Source organism: Miscanthus floridulus, chromosome 1, assembly GCF_019320115.1.
Source record: "Miscanthus floridulus cultivar M001 chromosome 1, ASM1932011v1, whole genome shotgun sequence".
NCBI classification, from domain to species: Eukaryota; Viridiplantae; Streptophyta; class Magnoliopsida; order Poales; family Poaceae; genus Miscanthus; species Miscanthus floridulus.
This window is the reverse complement of record NC_089580.1, coordinates 52,044,505-52,061,695: the sequence shown is the minus strand read 5'-3', so window position 1 is coordinate 52,061,695 and position 17,191 is coordinate 52,044,505. Positions and strand designations below refer to the sequence as shown.

The 17,191-nt window shown below is 43.6% G+C and overlaps 1 protein-coding gene across 1 annotated transcript in view; it reads left to right on the top strand.

Moving 5' to 3' along the window:
• Positions 1–15,566, top strand: part of LOC136483734 (protein DETOXIFICATION 40-like) — a 34,808-nt gene extending 19,242 nt beyond the window's left edge. Inside the window, exon 7 of the mRNA XM_066480882.1 lies at positions 15,283–15,566. Coding sequence (XP_066336979.1) covers positions 15,283–15,354 — 72 coding nt within the window. The 3' untranslated portion in view covers positions 15,355–15,566. The remainder of the gene's footprint in view (positions 1–15,282) is intronic.
• The last annotated feature ends 1,625 nt before the right edge of the window (positions 15,567–17,191 follow it).

The window sequence follows — 17,191 nt, the reverse complement described above, 5'->3', positions numbered from 1 at the left end:
AGCCCTAAGCTTGTTGATTCATTCTTTCTTTGTGTACCTATCCTGAAGTTTTGGTGTAACCATCCATATCGATGAATGAATTGAAGGCGAAATAACCAAACAAAACATGTCAATTTCAACGGTCATGGCTCAAATCTAATAGCCTTCCTGGTGGTGAGCTAGGCAAATAACAGGATCTGGGAGCCAAGATTATGATGAACTCATGAAAAACATATATCAGATTCTTATATCTTACTATATGTACAGTTGGTCCATATCAATCCTCCAATGTGCATGCATCAGAAGAATGCATGCGAGCAATGCAATCACTCACCTTTTTTCTTCATGAGAAGTCAATCACAAACAAAAACAAGCATGGTCACAACATGCCGACAATAGTGTGATAGTGACATGGGTAGCATCCTGAGAGCTCAGTGGCATTAGTGACGGATACATAGTTTGTTTGTGGCTACTTGAGCCAGCAATGCCACTAGTAGGCACAAGAAGCATTGAGATAAATCTAGCAATGTTTTAGGGAAAATAGATAGCTATAGATCGGTTAAAAAGTACAGATGATACAAAATTTAAATTTGTAAGAGAGCCAGTGAACCAACAATTCTGAGAGATTTTGACTATGGTTTTATTAAGAATGGAGCTCACCAAGAGAAAAAATTGAAGCCTACTTTGATTTGGTGTCAGGAAGAATTGCACAACCATGTGATAAGATCTTGAAAAGGGAAAGAGGAGAGGGTGGCAACAATAAATTTAAGCTAACGAATTTGTCGCCGATAGGTATATGAAGTTTGTATTGATGGATGCATTGGGCATATAGAGAGATAACAATTACATACAAACAAACAAAAGTATTTTGCAGAAATTATTTTGAAGCAGAAAATCCAAATGTGACAATAAAAAAACTAGCTACCCACATTGCGAGTTATTATAATATTACATGGATGATACCACAAAGTATGAGGGTCTGAAAGGATCAAGATGCCTAAGAGAGGGAGTGAATTAGGCTAATTCTAAGTTTCTTTGCAATAATTAAACTCTACGGTTAGTCCAATTGACCCCTTGTGCTTAGAAAGTGTTTGTATTGATCTAACGCACAAAAGTTTAGCTCCCTAAGTTCCAATCCTACTCTAGCATGGCAATTCTAGGAATGTAAATGACAAGAATTGAATTGCTCAAAATAAATGCTCAAAGTAAAAAGAGAAGGAGGAATGCGGCGATGTTTTGCCGAGGTATCGGAGAGTCGTCACTCCCCACTAGTCCTCGTTGGAGCACCCACGCAAGGGTGTAGCTCCCCCTTGATCTGCGCAAGGATCAAGTGCTCTCTACGGGTTGATTCTTCGACACTCCGTCGTGGTGAATCACCCACAACCGCTCACAACTTGAGTTGGGTCATCCACAAGCTCTCCGGATGATCACCAACCTCCCAATCACCACCAAGCCGTCTAGGTGATGTCGATCACCAAGAGTAACAAGCACGAACTCTCACTTGACCACGACAAGCCTAATGAGAAGGGTGGATGCACACTTTGCTACTCTTGATCTCACTAATGAGGGCTCTCTTTGGGATTCTCAAATCTCAATCACCTCACTAGGACCTTGCTCTTCTTGGAACTCTCAAAGGTGTTTCTCAGCTGTTGGAATGAGCAAAAGTACCCCCACACACGAATGGAGGAAGTATTTATAACATGGGCTGAAAAAATGAACTGTTATGTGCCTCTGCGGGGTGACCAAACGCTCCAGTCATGTTGACCGAACGCGCCGGTCAGTTCAACCAGAACTCTAGTATTTACAGTGTGACCGGACGCGTCCGGTCGTGATTTTCCCTCTCTGGAACCTTACTGGAGTCGACCGGACGCTGGCCCTCAGTGTTCGGTCACTTCACCTATTAGCGTCCGGTCACTTCCAGACGACTTCACCTTAATCAAATGAACTGACCGGACTCTGCGTCAGCGTCCGGTCACACCGAAGCCAGCGTCCGGTTAGCATTTGACCCTCCATTCACTTCCAACTTTCGATCATACGTGAATGAAGTTTGCTCCAATGGATCTAAGGGCTTTTTAGGAGCTACCTAGTGCTAGGTTCATCAAGTGTGCACCACACCTAACTCACTAGACTCACTTAGGTCAAGCTACCCGTCCATACCCCCCTTAATAGTATGGCCAAAGGAAAAAAAACAAAGTCCTAAACTACTCTAAGTGTCTCTTCAACTCCAAACGACACTTAGAACTAGTCCATCCTTAACCTTGTCGTCCATCCTTTGAAAACCGAAACGATTTCCATCGTAGGGGCATGACCACCATGATTGCCCAATCTATCTCTATTACCGTGACCTAACTTAATTGCCTCTGCAAAACACACGTTAGTCACAGTAATCACGTATTGTCATTAATCACCGAAACCCAACTAGGGGCCTAGATGCTTTCAATCTCCCCCTTTTTGTGATTGATGACAATACCACCTTGAGTATGTGAAAGAGATGGGGTTTTTAACATGCTTGGTTCATATAAGCTTTTGGCAATAAGAACAAAAGTGTTAGGTAAGCTTATATGACCCAAGCCAACATGATGTACTCAAAAGATATGAAATAAGCATGAGTACAAGTAATCAAGCTCATTTGCATCGGAGTAAAACATGGAAGAAAAGCAAATGAGCATAGCACAAGTGATATGGCATATAAATAATTCAAAGTAGAGAGCACACATGTCATATATAACGATTACGTAGATATCACTATCACATAAATATAGTTTGATGCATAAAAGTAAACACACACATGCATAATAGTGTATCACATATAAAACTCCAAATGTAATAGATAGTCTAAGTAAACTAAGCTCCCCCTAAGTCGCTCCCCCTAAGTCCAGCATACTTGATCCCTCTCCCCCTTTGGCGTCAAACACCAAAACCTAAGGGTCGGTTGGCGGGGCTGCAGCGGACGAGTCGGGCGCTGAGGTACGAGGAGCAAGCTAGAACTGAGTACCATCATCATCTGAACCAGAGCTCTGAGCTGTCTGACCCTCTGTAGCTGGAAGCAACGCTGAAGCGGTCTGGGTCAGATCAACAACTAGAGCTGCTATAGACTATGCAGGTATGACTGGAGCAGCTGGCTCTGATGATGCCACTGAGGAAGGGAGCGTCTCTATAGTCCTGGTAATAGGTGCAACTATAGAAGGACCTAGGACATGCAAATATGGTGGATTAGGCTGCCCTGTCAACTCACTAAAAGTCACTCCAAGACTTCTGGAGACTGAAGTGTCTGGCACTAGTACCAAGGAAGTCTGTGCCGGTGTGAAGCCCATCTAGAGAGGTGTGAACTGCGGGGCAAACATGGGCGAAGCAAACCACTAGGACACCTGCTTTATAGGTGAAGCAAACTATGTTGGTGGCTGTCCCTGAGTCTGAAGCCCACTAGGCTGTAATGCTAGAGTCATAGAAGTGGTGGCAGGCTGACCAAGCTGGGGTGAACGCTGTGGCAGTGGAACCCCAATAGTTGTCACTACATGCTGCATAAATCCAAGGAGCTGCTGCTACATGAGGAGCTGCTGCTGATGCATGGCTTGTTGTTGCTGCTGTATGGCCTGCTGCTGCCGCTGAAACTCATCTTGTCGAGCCTAGAACTATGCAAAAGTAGCGGCGGTCTCCTGAGCCTAGCGAGCCTGATTCTGCCTCATCCGCTCAAGTATGGCAAGTAGAGCGGGGTCTATCTGCAGTGCAAATGGAGCTGATCTAGAGCTACCGGCCTCATGATCATGTTGTCGTGGAGGCATTTGTAGAATATCACGGTAGTCCTCATCTGAGCTGTCACTGGGGTCGCTCTCGACCATCCCCTCCTGCTGAGCATCTAACTGCTCCTCCTCAATAGTTGCTATGCCCCGGATAGTATCATCCTGCTGGGCTGCAGTCTCTGGCACCTCTGGACGACGACGTGGCTAGCTAGGTGCAGTAGGTGTACTATGGCGGATCATCTGAGTCAGGTTATATGCAGGAAACTCTATAGTAGCACCATCATACTCAGCTAGCATCTCAGGTGGCCTCACAGTAACTGCCCTATGAATAAGAAATGTGATCCAGTGGGCATAGGGCAACTGTCAGTGACCTCTGAACCCCTTAGCAATAGTATCCTCCATCTCTGATAGAAGGAGATCCCAAATATCAAACACTGTCTGCTACATCAGATAGTTCAGTAGCCACAACTGTATGTGAGTCAAGCCCTCACAATACCCCATCCTCGGAAGCAGTGTCCTCCTCATAATGGCATCAAGCACTCTAGCAGTGGGAGTAAGATCACTGGGTGTCCTGCTAGACCCCTCGTCGAATGGCTCTATGAAGCAGTGGCGGACTAGATCAGTAGGGGGCACCATCCCGCCTGAGGACGTCTGGGGGGCGCTATCTGTCCATAGCAAACCTCATGTAGCTGGATGGGCTACTCCTAAAGCCTGAGTATCTCTCTGACCCTAGTGCTCATCAGCCTGTAATCTCTACCACTGAATGCAAAGTGTATGAATCTGTGCTACGGGTCAATCCAGAGAGAAGCATAGAATTGACAGACCCAAGATGGAATATATAAGCCAGTCCATCCAAGTAAATCTGTCAGCCTTGGCAGGTAAGAAAGGTAGGGGCGAATGTGCTCTCTAGCTACTGCAATAATAGACTCTATATTGCACACCCTCTGAGATCTAAAAACAGCTCCATTGTTAAGATATGCATTGTAGAAGTCCTCCTGTAGTGGTGTGTAGAAGCCCTCTGATGCACGCTCATCTCGCCTCGGCGGAAACCACTGCTCAAAATCCACAAATCTGAGCTGCTACACCTGCTTGGCCGTGGTGGCCCTTAGATCTAGATGAGTCACTGGAGGCGGACTCTATGGTCTGGGTGGTGGACGAGAACCCCTCCGCTGTGTATCTACCCTCGGTGTGACTGGAGCATGAGTACGACCAGAGCAGCAAAGCTGTGGCTGAGGTGCTTGCTCTGTCTCCTCGGCCTGCTGTCCCTCCTGAGTATGCTCTGCTGCCTGTGGCTCCTGCTGTGACTCCCCCTAAGGCTGACTCTCATCCAAGACAACTCACCGTCCCACGACCATGATAGTCCTAGCTGGACCACCATGACGACGCTCAACCTGCTCAAGTGCAGCTCTCGTAGATGGAGAGAGCTGATCTGCGATCTAGAGTCCACTCCTAGCACCTCCTGCCTCTACACGCTCTGCTGCTGCTACAACTATTACTGCTCTAGTTGTGTCTATATCTGGATACTTCCGCTTCTTTGTTGCAAGTTTCTTCGTCGCCTTGCCTTTTGGATCTATAGGCAAGTGAGGCGGGTGTCTCGGATCCTCATCACCGGGACCACCTCCAACATTCTTGACGCGAACCATCAGTTGGATCTGAAAAGAACAACTACCGCTAACAAGAAACAACTGCCAACTATCACTTCCGAGGCTTGGCCTCGATCCGTACTCGTGAGCTTGGCCCCGAGTTGATTGACAACTGCAAATAGGGCCACAACGGCACGACTCGCTGCACGATAGAATAGATAGGATATACAAATAATTTTAATTATCCATCTAGAGATACAAAACCCTAAGAAAGCAAGCAATTAGGTACGAAATTGAATCGATGGCTTGCTACCTGACAAACTGGCGATCCAAAGAGATGAGAAGCGACACGCGGGGAATCACCAAATCGGCTAGGGTTAGGGTTTCAGCTCAACAAAAATCGGCGACCGAGATGATGTGGAGGTAGTGGCTTAGGGCACGAGCTCAGCGGCTAGGGTAGAGGCACGGGTGGTGTAGCACGGCGCGGAGTGGAAGGTGCAGGCAGGGTGGCGCGCGGGTGGCTCTGGTGCAGCGTGGGCGAGGCGCGGTGGCTCTGGCAGAGGAGACATGGGGAGGCTGGTGTGGCGGCGGCGCGTGGAGGCGCGGCGCAGTGGCGGTGGCAACATAGGCGCGGAGATGCGAGCGGTTTGGGTGGCGACTTGCGGCAGCGCTGTGGCTGCTAGGGCATGGGAGCAATGCGGTGGTGGCCTTAGGTTAAATGGAGCTATGATTAAATAGTGGGCCCCAATGTGACGGGAAAGGAAACAGAGAAAAGGGATTAAATCCCGCATGTTTTCAACTGACCGGACGCTCCGGTGGTAGTGACCGAACGCTACCACCCAGCGTCCGATAAATTCCAGAGAGGTCCAAATCCCCTAGAATTAGGACCGGACGTGTCCGGTGGACACCGACCAGACGCAGCCAGAGTTCGGTGCAAGCAATCATCATTGTCTTCGATCGACCGGACGTAGAGCCACCATCTGACCGGACGCTGGGAGAACATTGTTTTAGCGTTCGGTCACTCCTTTGCAGCAGGTTCACCTCCTGTGAACTGATCGGACGCTGGACATCAGAGTCCGGTGCAGCGTCCGGTCACTCCTTTTCCAGCGAATCTTCAAAGTCCTTCGTGCTGCCTATTCCCAATCAAGTCCCAACTCCAATAAGATCCAAATAAACACCAATTGGGACTGATGTGAGTGACCTCTCTCAAACCCTCATGTTTTTCAAAACTATTTTGCCTTAGGCTATTATTCTTTTTATGAAAATAGGCAATAAGAGGGCAATTGAAGATAAACGATAAAACAACATTCATGCATATGCAATGCAATACTTGAAAGTAAATCTAGTTGCTTGTCAAATTTGATCCAAGGTTAAGCTTCTTCACATGCTTTACGGCGGTTATCTTAACCATGTTAGACAAGCCATATATGCATTATCAAAGATTAAACATATTATATATTTACAATGCAATGCAAGGGACAACGCAAGCTCATCTTTTAGTATAGTTGCTAAAATCAAGAACATTGAGCTCATTCCGCAATCGACAAAAAGTCGCCTCATCTAGCGGTTTAGTGAAGGTATCCACCAATTGATCCTCAGTCCTTACACCTTCTAATGATATATCATTTTTAGCAACATGATCTCTAAGAAAGTGATGACATATATCTATGTGCTTGGTGTGAGAGTGTTGAACCAGATTATTTGCAAGTTTTACCGCACTTTCATTGTCGCACAAAAGAGGTACTTTATCTAGAACTACACCATAGTCTAGCAAAGTTTGTTTCATGTAAAGTATTTATGCACAACAAGCACCCGTGGCAATGTATTCCGCTTCGATGGTGAACAAAGCCACAATATTTTGCTTCTTGGAGGACCAAGACACAAGTGATCTACCAAGCAAATGGCACCCTCTAGATGTGCTTTTTCTATCAACTTTGCACCTAGCATAATCCGAATCGGAATAGCCAATTAATTCAAATCTAGCTCCTTTGGGATACCAAAGGCCAATGCTTGGTGTGTGCTTAAGATACCTAAGGATTCTTTTTACGGCAATTAAATAAGTTTCCTTATGATTGGCTTGAAATCTTGCACACATACACACACTAAACATGATGTCGGGCCTAGATGTTGTTAAATATAACAAGCTACCAATCATAGAGCGGTAGATAGTTTGATCAACCATGTTACCTCCCTCATCTAGGTCGAGATGTCCAATAGTTGGCATTGGTGTCTTGATTGGCTTACATTCATCCATCTTGAATCTCTTGAGAAGATCATTTGTATATTTCTCTTGAGAGATAAAAATCCCTTCTCTTATTTGTTTGACTTGAAAACCAAGAAAGAATGTAAGCTCTCCAATCATTGACATCTCGAACTCCTTTGACATCAATTCACCAAACTCTTTGCAAGAATATTCATTTGATGATCCAAAGATGATATCATCAACATACACTTGACAAATGAAGATGTGCCCATCAAGCTTCTTGGTGAATAGTATGGTGTCGACCTTCCCGATGGTGAAGTCCTTCTCAATGAGGAAGTCTCGAAGGCGCTCATACCCAGCTCTTGGGGCTTGCTTAAGCCCATATAATGCCTTGGACAACCTATAAACATGATTAGGATATCTAGGGTCTTCAAACCAGAGAGGTTGATCAACATAGACTAGTTCATTAATAAAGCCATTTAAAAAAGCACTTTTCACATCCATTTGATATAGTTTCATTTCATGATGTGATGCATATGCAAGGAGGATACGAATGGCTTCTAGTCTTGCAACCGGTGCAAAGGTCTCTCCAAAATCCAATCCTTCAACTTGAGAGAACCCCTTTGCAACTAGTCTTGCCTTGTTCCTCACAACTACGCCTTGATCATCTTGCTTGTTGTGGAACACCCACTTTGTTTCAATGACTCTTGCTCCTTTTGGCCGCTCTTCAAGAGTCCAAACTTCATTGCGGGTGAAGTTGTTCAACTCTTCATGCATGGCATTTATCCAATCCAGATCTTGAAGAGCTTCTTCTACCTTGGTAGGCTCATAGCAAGAGACAAAAGAGTGATGAACAATAAATGAAGCAAGTTTTTGTGAGTGAGTCATTACACCCTTTGATGGACTCCCTATGATGAGATCTTGTGGATGATCTTGTAGTAGAGGTGTATTTCTTCTATTGACCACTTGAGGAGGAGGTTGTGGAGCATCAACATCTTGTGCTTGTACCACCATTTGATCATGGGAGACATGGGTGTCTTCATTTTCTACTCTCCCATCTTTATCATCATCTTGTGGCACACTTGATGAAGAAGATGGATCAATCACTTGTATATCATCTTCATCATCTTTAGGCTTGATGTCTCCAACCAGAATGTTCTTCATAGCCTCCCTCAATGGTTCATCACCTACATCATCAAGATTCTCATGTGCTCCTTGGGAGCCATTAGATTCATCAAATTCCACATCATATGTTTCTTCAACCAAGCTGGTGGCATGATTAAATACTCTATATGCTTTGGACTTTGATGAGTAATCAACAAGAAAACCAATATCACAACGTCTTTGAAACTTTCCTAGGTGTTGCTGCTTCTTGTAGATGTAGCATTTGCAACCAAACACCCTAAAGAAAGAGACGTCCAACTTCTTCCCATTGAGCAACTCATAAGGTGTCTTACCAAGGAACTTTTGAAGGAATAGGCGGTTGGATGCATAGCATGCGGTGTTGATAGCTTCCACCCATAGAGCTTCAGGGGTGTTGTACTCATCTAGCATTGTTCTTGCAAGAGTGATCAATGCCCAGTTCTTTCTCTCAACTACACTATTTTGTTGAGGAGTATATATTGCGGAGACCTCATGCTTGATCCCAACTTCATCACAATATGCTTCTATGTTTGTGTTGTCAAATTCCTTCCCATTATCACTTCTTATCTTCTTGAGCTTCACTTCAAACTCATTTTGTGCTCTCTTGGCAAACTTCTTGAAGCAAGATGAAACTTTGGATTTTTCATGAAGGAAGAATACCCATGTATATCTTGAATAGTCATCAACAATCACAAGACAATAAAGATTTCCTCCCAAACTCTTGTATGTTGTTGGCCCAAATAGGTCCATGTGAAGGAGTTCTAGCACTCTTGTGGTTGACATGAAAGCTTTGGTTGGATGAGTATTTGCAACTTGCTTGCCGACTTGACATGCACTACAAAGCTTGTCCTTCTCAAACTTCACATCCTTCATCCCTCTCACCAAGTCATTCTTCATTAGCTTCTTGAGTGAGCTCATCCCAACATGAGCAAGTCTTCTATGCCACAGCCACCCAAGTGTTGTTTTGGTGAATAGGCAAGTCTTCAAATTTGCATCTTCGAAGGTGAAGTCTACTAGATATAGGTTGTTGTATCTAAATCCTTTGAATATCACTTGATCATCATCCTTCTTAGATACAACAACTTCCTTCTTGGTGAACAAGCATTGGAAGCCAAGATCACACAATTGTCCAACGGATAGCAAGTTGAAGCTCAATGAAGCAACATATAGCACATTTGAGATAGAATGATCATTTGATATTGCCACTTTGCCCAATCCTTTAACCTTGCCCTTTAAATTATCTCCAAATGTGATTCTTTCTTGTCCATCTACTTCTTCATATAGTGAGGTGAACATATGAGGATCACCGGTCATATGTTGTGTGCAGCCACTATCAATAACCTAATGACTTCCACCGGTCTTGTAGTTCACCTACACACAAGAGATCAAGCTTTAGGAACCCAAACTTGTTGAGGGCCCTTCACCTTCTCAACAAGTGACTTTGCAACCTAAATTTTCTTAGGCCTATTCTTGTTTGGAGGTCCTAAGAACATGACTTTCATCTTTCCACTAGAATCCTTTCTAAGCATGTAGTGAGCATTGAAGGTAAAAGGTCTAGTATGCTTGGGCAAGGGTTGTGGTGGTGGAGTTTGGCACTCATGAGCAAAGTGGCCTTCTTGTCCACACTCAAAACACTTCTTTGGCTTTGGCTTTTGTTGTTGTTGAGCTTGAGCCTTCTTCTCTTTGTTTGCCATGTACCCAATGCCACTTCTATCCATCTTCATGACGGTGTTCATTAGTAGCTTACTTTGAAGATACTTGCCTCTAGTGAACTTGCTCAATCCAATCTTGAGATGCTCTTTCTCCAACTTGAGCATCTTGTTCTCTTCCTTAAGAGCATCATTGTTTTTCTCTTCCTTGAGCTTCTTATTTTCTTCTTTGAGCTTCTCATTCTCAAGCATCAACTCACCATCATGATCAAGAGTTTCTAGCACAATAGTGTTGTGACTTTTGATCTCTTCAAGATCTTTCTTGAGCTTTTCATTGTCATTCTTGAGCTTGACAAACTCATCATAATCATCGGCCTCAACCACTTGCTTGCCCTTGCTACTAGAACTTTACTCAATGCTCTCAATGATCAAATCATCACATGATGTAGCTATATCAATATTAACAACATTGTTAGTAGCATCATGTGGCTCATTGGATAAATATTCTTGAGCAATAACAAGATTATCATGATTAATCTTAAGAGTAGTATATTCATCTTTTAGCATATTATGGCTAGTGATGAGCTCTTTATGCATCCTCTCAAGTTTATCATGTTTATCTTTAAGCTCTTTCTTAGAAGATTTGAGCTTCTTGAGTTTGGATGACATAGCTTCATTTGCTTCTCTAAGCTCAACACTAGCCTTTTTGGCTATATCACATTTAGCTAAAAGAGAATCATTTTTAGCTTCTAGCTTGTCATTCTTAGCTCTAGTCTTTATAATGATCTTGGAGTATTTATTTAGCAATTTAACAAGATCATCATAAGAAGGTGATTCATATTCATCATCATCACTATCGCTATCATCATTACTAGCATGTTCATCACCACTACTCTCATCATCATTCGATACCTTGCGTTCACCCTTGGCCATAAGGCATAGGTGTGTAGAGGATGATGGCAATGGTGGCGGTGAAGATGATGAAGAGTTAATAACAATGGTGGCCACCTTCTCGTTGTCACTATCATCATTGGATGAGCCACTAGATGAATCAATGTCTGTGAGCCAATCACCGACGATTTATGTCTTTCCACTCTTCTTCTTCTTGTGGAAGTCCTTCTTCTTGCCATCTCTCTTCTTGTATGGCTTGTCTTTCTTCTTCTCATCTTCATAAGTTGAGTCATCTTTCTTGCCCTTGTTCTTGTTCTTGAACTTGTCTTTCTTGGGCTTTGTGCATTAGTGAGCTAGATGACCAAGTTATCCACAATTGTAGCAATCCATCTCGGAGATTGGCTTCCTTCTAGAGCTAGTGAAGAACGTCTTCTTCTTGCCATCAAACTTGATGCCACTCTTGTTGAGCTTCTTTAGCATCTTGGTGGTTTTTCTCACCATGAGAGCAAGGCTTGCATCATCAACTTCATCATCACTTGAGCTCTCATACTCAAGCCTTGCTTTGCCCTTCTCTTGACTAGCTTTGAATGCTAAGTCCTTTTCTATCTTCTTGTTAGAGGATGAGCCATCTTGAGGTGTGATGTGCATGTACATCTCATGAGCATTGATCTTTCCTAAGATTTGTGTTAGTGTAGTGGTGGAAAGATCACCTTGATGAAGCACAGTCACAATATGCCCATATTTGTCAATGGGGAGGACACTCAAGATCTTTCTTACAACATCGGATGGTTGCATTTGAGTGAGTCCAAGCCCATTGACTTCCTCTACAAGAACATTCAAACGTGAATACATTTCATTAGCACATTCTTTAGGAAGCATTTCAAAAGAGTTAAGCTTTTTCATGACAAGATGATAGCATTCCTCACGCTCACTCTTTGTTCCCTCATGGAGCGCACAAACATCCGACCATAGTGCATGGGCGTCTTTGTGGTTCCTCACCCGATTGAACACATCTTTACAAAGGCCTCTAAATATGGTGTTTCTAGCCTTTGCATTCCATTTTTCATAATTCACCTCATTGCCTTGTAGGTTAGTAGCATCCTGAGGTTTTGGGAAGCCTTGTGAGGTGGCTCTAAGTATTCCAACATCTAGAGCTTCTAAGTACACCTCCATGAGAATTTTCCAATATGGAAAATCATCTCCCTCAAAGATAGAAGGAGGTCCATCCCCGTGAGACATCTTTCTCTAGGTGGTTAAGCCTAAATACGTGAGCACGAGGCTCCGATACCAATTGAAAGGATCAAGATGCCTAAGAGGGGGGGGGTGAATTGGGCTAATTCTAAGTTTCTTTGCAATAACTAAACTCTACGGTTAGCCCAATTGACCCCTTGTGCCTAGAAAGTGTTTCTATTGATCTAACACACAAAAGTTTAGCTCCCTAAGTTCCAATCCTACTCTAGCATGGCAATTCTAGGAATGTAAATGACAAGAATTGAATTGGTCAAAGTAAATGCTCAAAGTAAAAAGAGAAGGAGGAACGCGGCGATGTTTTACCGAGGTATCGGAGAGTCGCCACTCCCCACTAGTCCTCGTTGGAGCAACCACGCAAGGGTGTAGCTCCCCCTTGATCCGCACAAGGATAAAGTGCTCTCTACAGGTTGATTCTTCGATACTCTATCGTGGTGAATCACCCACAACCGCTCACAACTTGAGTTGGGTCATCCACAAGCTCTCCGGGTGATCACCAAGCTCCCAATCACCACCAAGCCATCTAGGTGATGGCGATCACCAAGAGTAACAAGCATGGACTCTCACTTGACCACGACAAGCCTAATAAGAAGGGTGGATGCACACTTTGCTACTCTTGATCTCACTAATGAGGACTCTCTATGGGATTCTCAAATCCCAATCATCTCACTAGGACCTTGCTCTTCTTGGCACTCTAAAAGGTGTTTCTCAGCTGTTGGAATGAGCAAAAGTACCCCCACACATGAATGGAGGAAGTATTTATAACATGGGCTAAAAAACGAACCGTTATGTGCCTCTGCGGGGTGACCGAACACTACAGTCATGTTGACCGGATGCGCCAGTCAGTTCACCCTGAACTCCTATGTTTACAGTGTGACCGGACACTGGCCAGCGTCCGATCAGCACTGACCGGATGCATCCAGTCGTGATTTTCCCTCTTTGGAACCTTACTGGAGTCGACCGGATGCTGGCCCTCAGCGTCCGGTCACTTCACCTCTCAGCGTCCGTTCACTTCTAGATGACTTCACCTTGATCAAATGAACTGACTGGACTCTGCTCTAGCATCCGATCATACCAAAGCCAGCGTCCGATCAGCATTTGACCCTCCATTCACTTCCAACTTTTGATCATACATGAATGAAGTTTGCTCCAATGGATCTAAGGGCTTTTTAGGAGCTACCTAGTGCTAGGTTCATCAAGTGTGCACCACATGTAACTCACTAGACTCACTTAGGTCAAGCTACCCGTCCATACCCCCCTTAATAGTATGGCCAAAGGAAAAAAACAAAGTCCTAAACTACTCTAAGTGTCTCTTCAACTCCAAACGACACTTAGAACTAGCCCATCCTTAACCTTGTCATCCATCCTTTGAAAACCGAAACGATTTCCATCGTAGGGGCATGACCACCATGATTGCCCAATCGATCTCCATTATCGTGACCTAACTTAATTGCCTCTGCAAAACACACGTTAGTCATAGTAATCATGTATTATCATTAATCACCAAAACCCAACTAGGGGCCTAGATGCTTTCAGGGTCCACTTATGCAAATCTAAAATTAGGCTGCAGTAAAAACAATGCTTGTTTCAAACCATAATATAATATATTTTATGCTAAAACATGGAGAAATAAGGATAGCATAAGGGGGCTCAAATAGTCAAAGTGATTCAAATCCTAACCTAGCGATGATCCCACAAAGATTGTGATGGACAAAACAACTGAGTCTAAAGCTATTTATAGATGGTAACACATTAGGCATCTTATACGCCATCTCGTAGCGTTACCATATTTGAAATTTTATGGGCTACAAAAGTATTATATGTTGGTCTAATCTATCCTCAACAATCATGGTAACAAGACCAAACCTTTAAAATCTCAAGCCACCATCGGCCAAATTCAAACTAGTCCAGATGTCACAAGTACACCCCCCCAAGGGCTCGGCGTCCTTGTTGGCCCATCACATCCACAACTGGGCGAAACATGAACTTTCCCTCATGGGACACGCGACCATCAGTGCAATACCGGCACATGTGTCATGCCATGCACCACACAAAGGCTACACCAAATTGCTTAGATCCACTACAGAATAAGTGGACCACACACTCCCAAACACCCACTTATGGTTTTGTCTTCACTTCACGTAAATGGGTTAACCCGGGGATGGTGACATGTACTATAGAAACTTTATATGTTGGTCTAACCTACCTCAACAAAGAAGATAGGACTAAACCCTCACAATTTCACAACAACATACACATGGGCCACCATGTGCCAAATTCAACCTGGGCTGGATGTGACATTATTACAAGCTCAAAACTAAAATACAAGACAGTAACTAAAAGACCATCCACTAGATAAAAAAGAACTACGTGATTTTTTATTCTAATAGCCTACAAGCGTCACCAATTTGTTCTTTGTCTTCATCCCACTGTAATAGAGCCTAGAACCAAAGCTATTGTGTCCCCTCCAAAAAGAACATGAAAATAGGCTAGGGCATATGCAAATTTGAATGTGGGGTATTACATATGGTATTTCTATTATGAACAACCCTAATTGCATATGCATAGTAAATGTGGATATGCCTAATCATAGTTACTCCAAATATATCCTGATTTAACCCATTTTGCATGAAGGTGTGTTTTAGCCATCATCTGAGCGTACTAGTAGGAAAACATAAAAAAGAGGCTAATATAAGATATCTCACATATGTGATGTTAACCATCCTTTCATTCATCAAATAGTTGAAATTGAGAGTTTGTGTTCTTCTAGTTTATGGAACTATTTTGTAAAGACAACAAATTCAATTTATAGCATTTGTGTTCTTTTCTTCCATGTTTGTGTCTAGGTGGAAGAAGCCAGGAAGAGATTGAACCAATGGGAGGACAAGAAGCATCCTCTTTTGGTACCCTCAGATTAACTCATGAGAATTACCCATGATTTGTGTGGACCTCCTTCATAATGTTTTGTTGCAGTGCAAACATCATATATGGTGTTGTGTCCATTAGCATCACATGCTATTGTTGTAGTGTTGTCAGTAGAGTGATTTCAAAGATTGGTGCATACAGAGTACGAGTGATGTTTGAAAACATTACTTTTTAAAAAACATACAAATGAATGATCTTATTTCAACTTTTTGTTATTAATGAAGGTCAAATCATTACAACTAATTCAAAGAAACCCACATAGTCATCTAATAGAACTATACAAAAGTAATGTAAGGAATGCAAAGGCCAATCCAAGAATGGGACAAGGTGAATTGCGTTCTTAAAGATTTACTTTATGGCTCTACTTGATCTCGCACTAGGAAAGAAACAAACAAACTAGCAAGGTGTGCACATATATTTTCTAGTGTTCTTTACTTACCAAATCCACCAACAACAATCCTATAAAGTATCCTAAACTAATCTTGGAAAGGTAGAGGTCAACAAAGAAGCATATGTGGAAACATAAATGTGGTATGTAAAGAGATTATGCCAAAAGGGGGCAAACTCCTAAGATGTGGCAATGTATCTTGAGATACATGTTTCTAAACAAAACCCCTAGTCCACCTTAGAGTTCCACAAAGGATATGCTCTTGGTCACGATATTAGGCTTGCCACAAAGTCTCCCACCAACAAATACAAGTGCCACAAGTCACTATGACTTGCCACTCGACACCTGATTCTCTGGGTCACCTGTCGTCTACTATGATGTTTCTCCACCAATGAAGTGATCTCCTCATCCCTCGAACACTAAGTAATGGATGCTCATACCAAGCTCAGAGGATCAATGTGGCCAAAGAGTCATTAAGACTATATGTGATGAGGACATCACATGATATGCCCATGAAAGTTAAAAACAAGGTGAGCTCATTTCTATGTTTGCACAATGACATAATAAGTAAGAATTTGTTGCTATTTAATATAGGTATGTCAAATGTTCTTAAGAACAACAGTGATGGTGATGGAGCATGGATATGCTAGGAACAAGACCGATCTTAAAGTGCAAGTCCATCAAAGTTGAACATTCAATTCGTCGGTAGTCCAACACACTACTTCATTCCGAAGGCCATAACTCTTTCACACATAGTGTGATTGAGGCAAATGAGTACACTATGGAAAGCTTATTTGATAAGATTTCAAATAGACTTGGTTTTACCTAGAGATCATGTCGGCAAGGCCTCTAAACCATCATGAGAAGTTGCCACTCACTACTACAAAAAAACTTAACCGAGACGTTTGGAAAAAGGCCTCTGAGGCAGCTGGGTTGGTTGCCCGCCTCGGTTATTCGTGGTAGGGCAGCCGGCCTAGCAACCATTGTTCTAACACAACCAACTTAGTTAATACATTAACCGAGGCGATAACGCCCGCCTCTAAAAAGGATGAGGCCCAACTGGCCCATGAGAGACCCGATAACCGCCTACGATATAAATACACGAAGTTAGGGTTTTCATTCACTCATTTCTCTTCCTCTCCTTAGCCGATCGAGTGGTGCGCTCCCCCATGCCCATATCTCCTGTGAGCGTTGGTCTCCCTCATGCCCCTCCCTCTCTCCCCTGAGCTCTTCCCTCTCCCCTACGCCGCCTATCCTTCTCCCCAATGCGGTGGCGCACCCCTCTCTCCCCCACGTGGCGACACATGGGAATCCCCTCTCCCCCACGTGGTGGCGCCCCTAGCCAGCGTTCGGTGGGGAGCATCAGGGTGGAAGCGGCGGTGGTCTTCCCCTTCTTCCCCACTGGCAGTGAGGTGGAGGCAACGATGTGGAGGTGGTAGCCT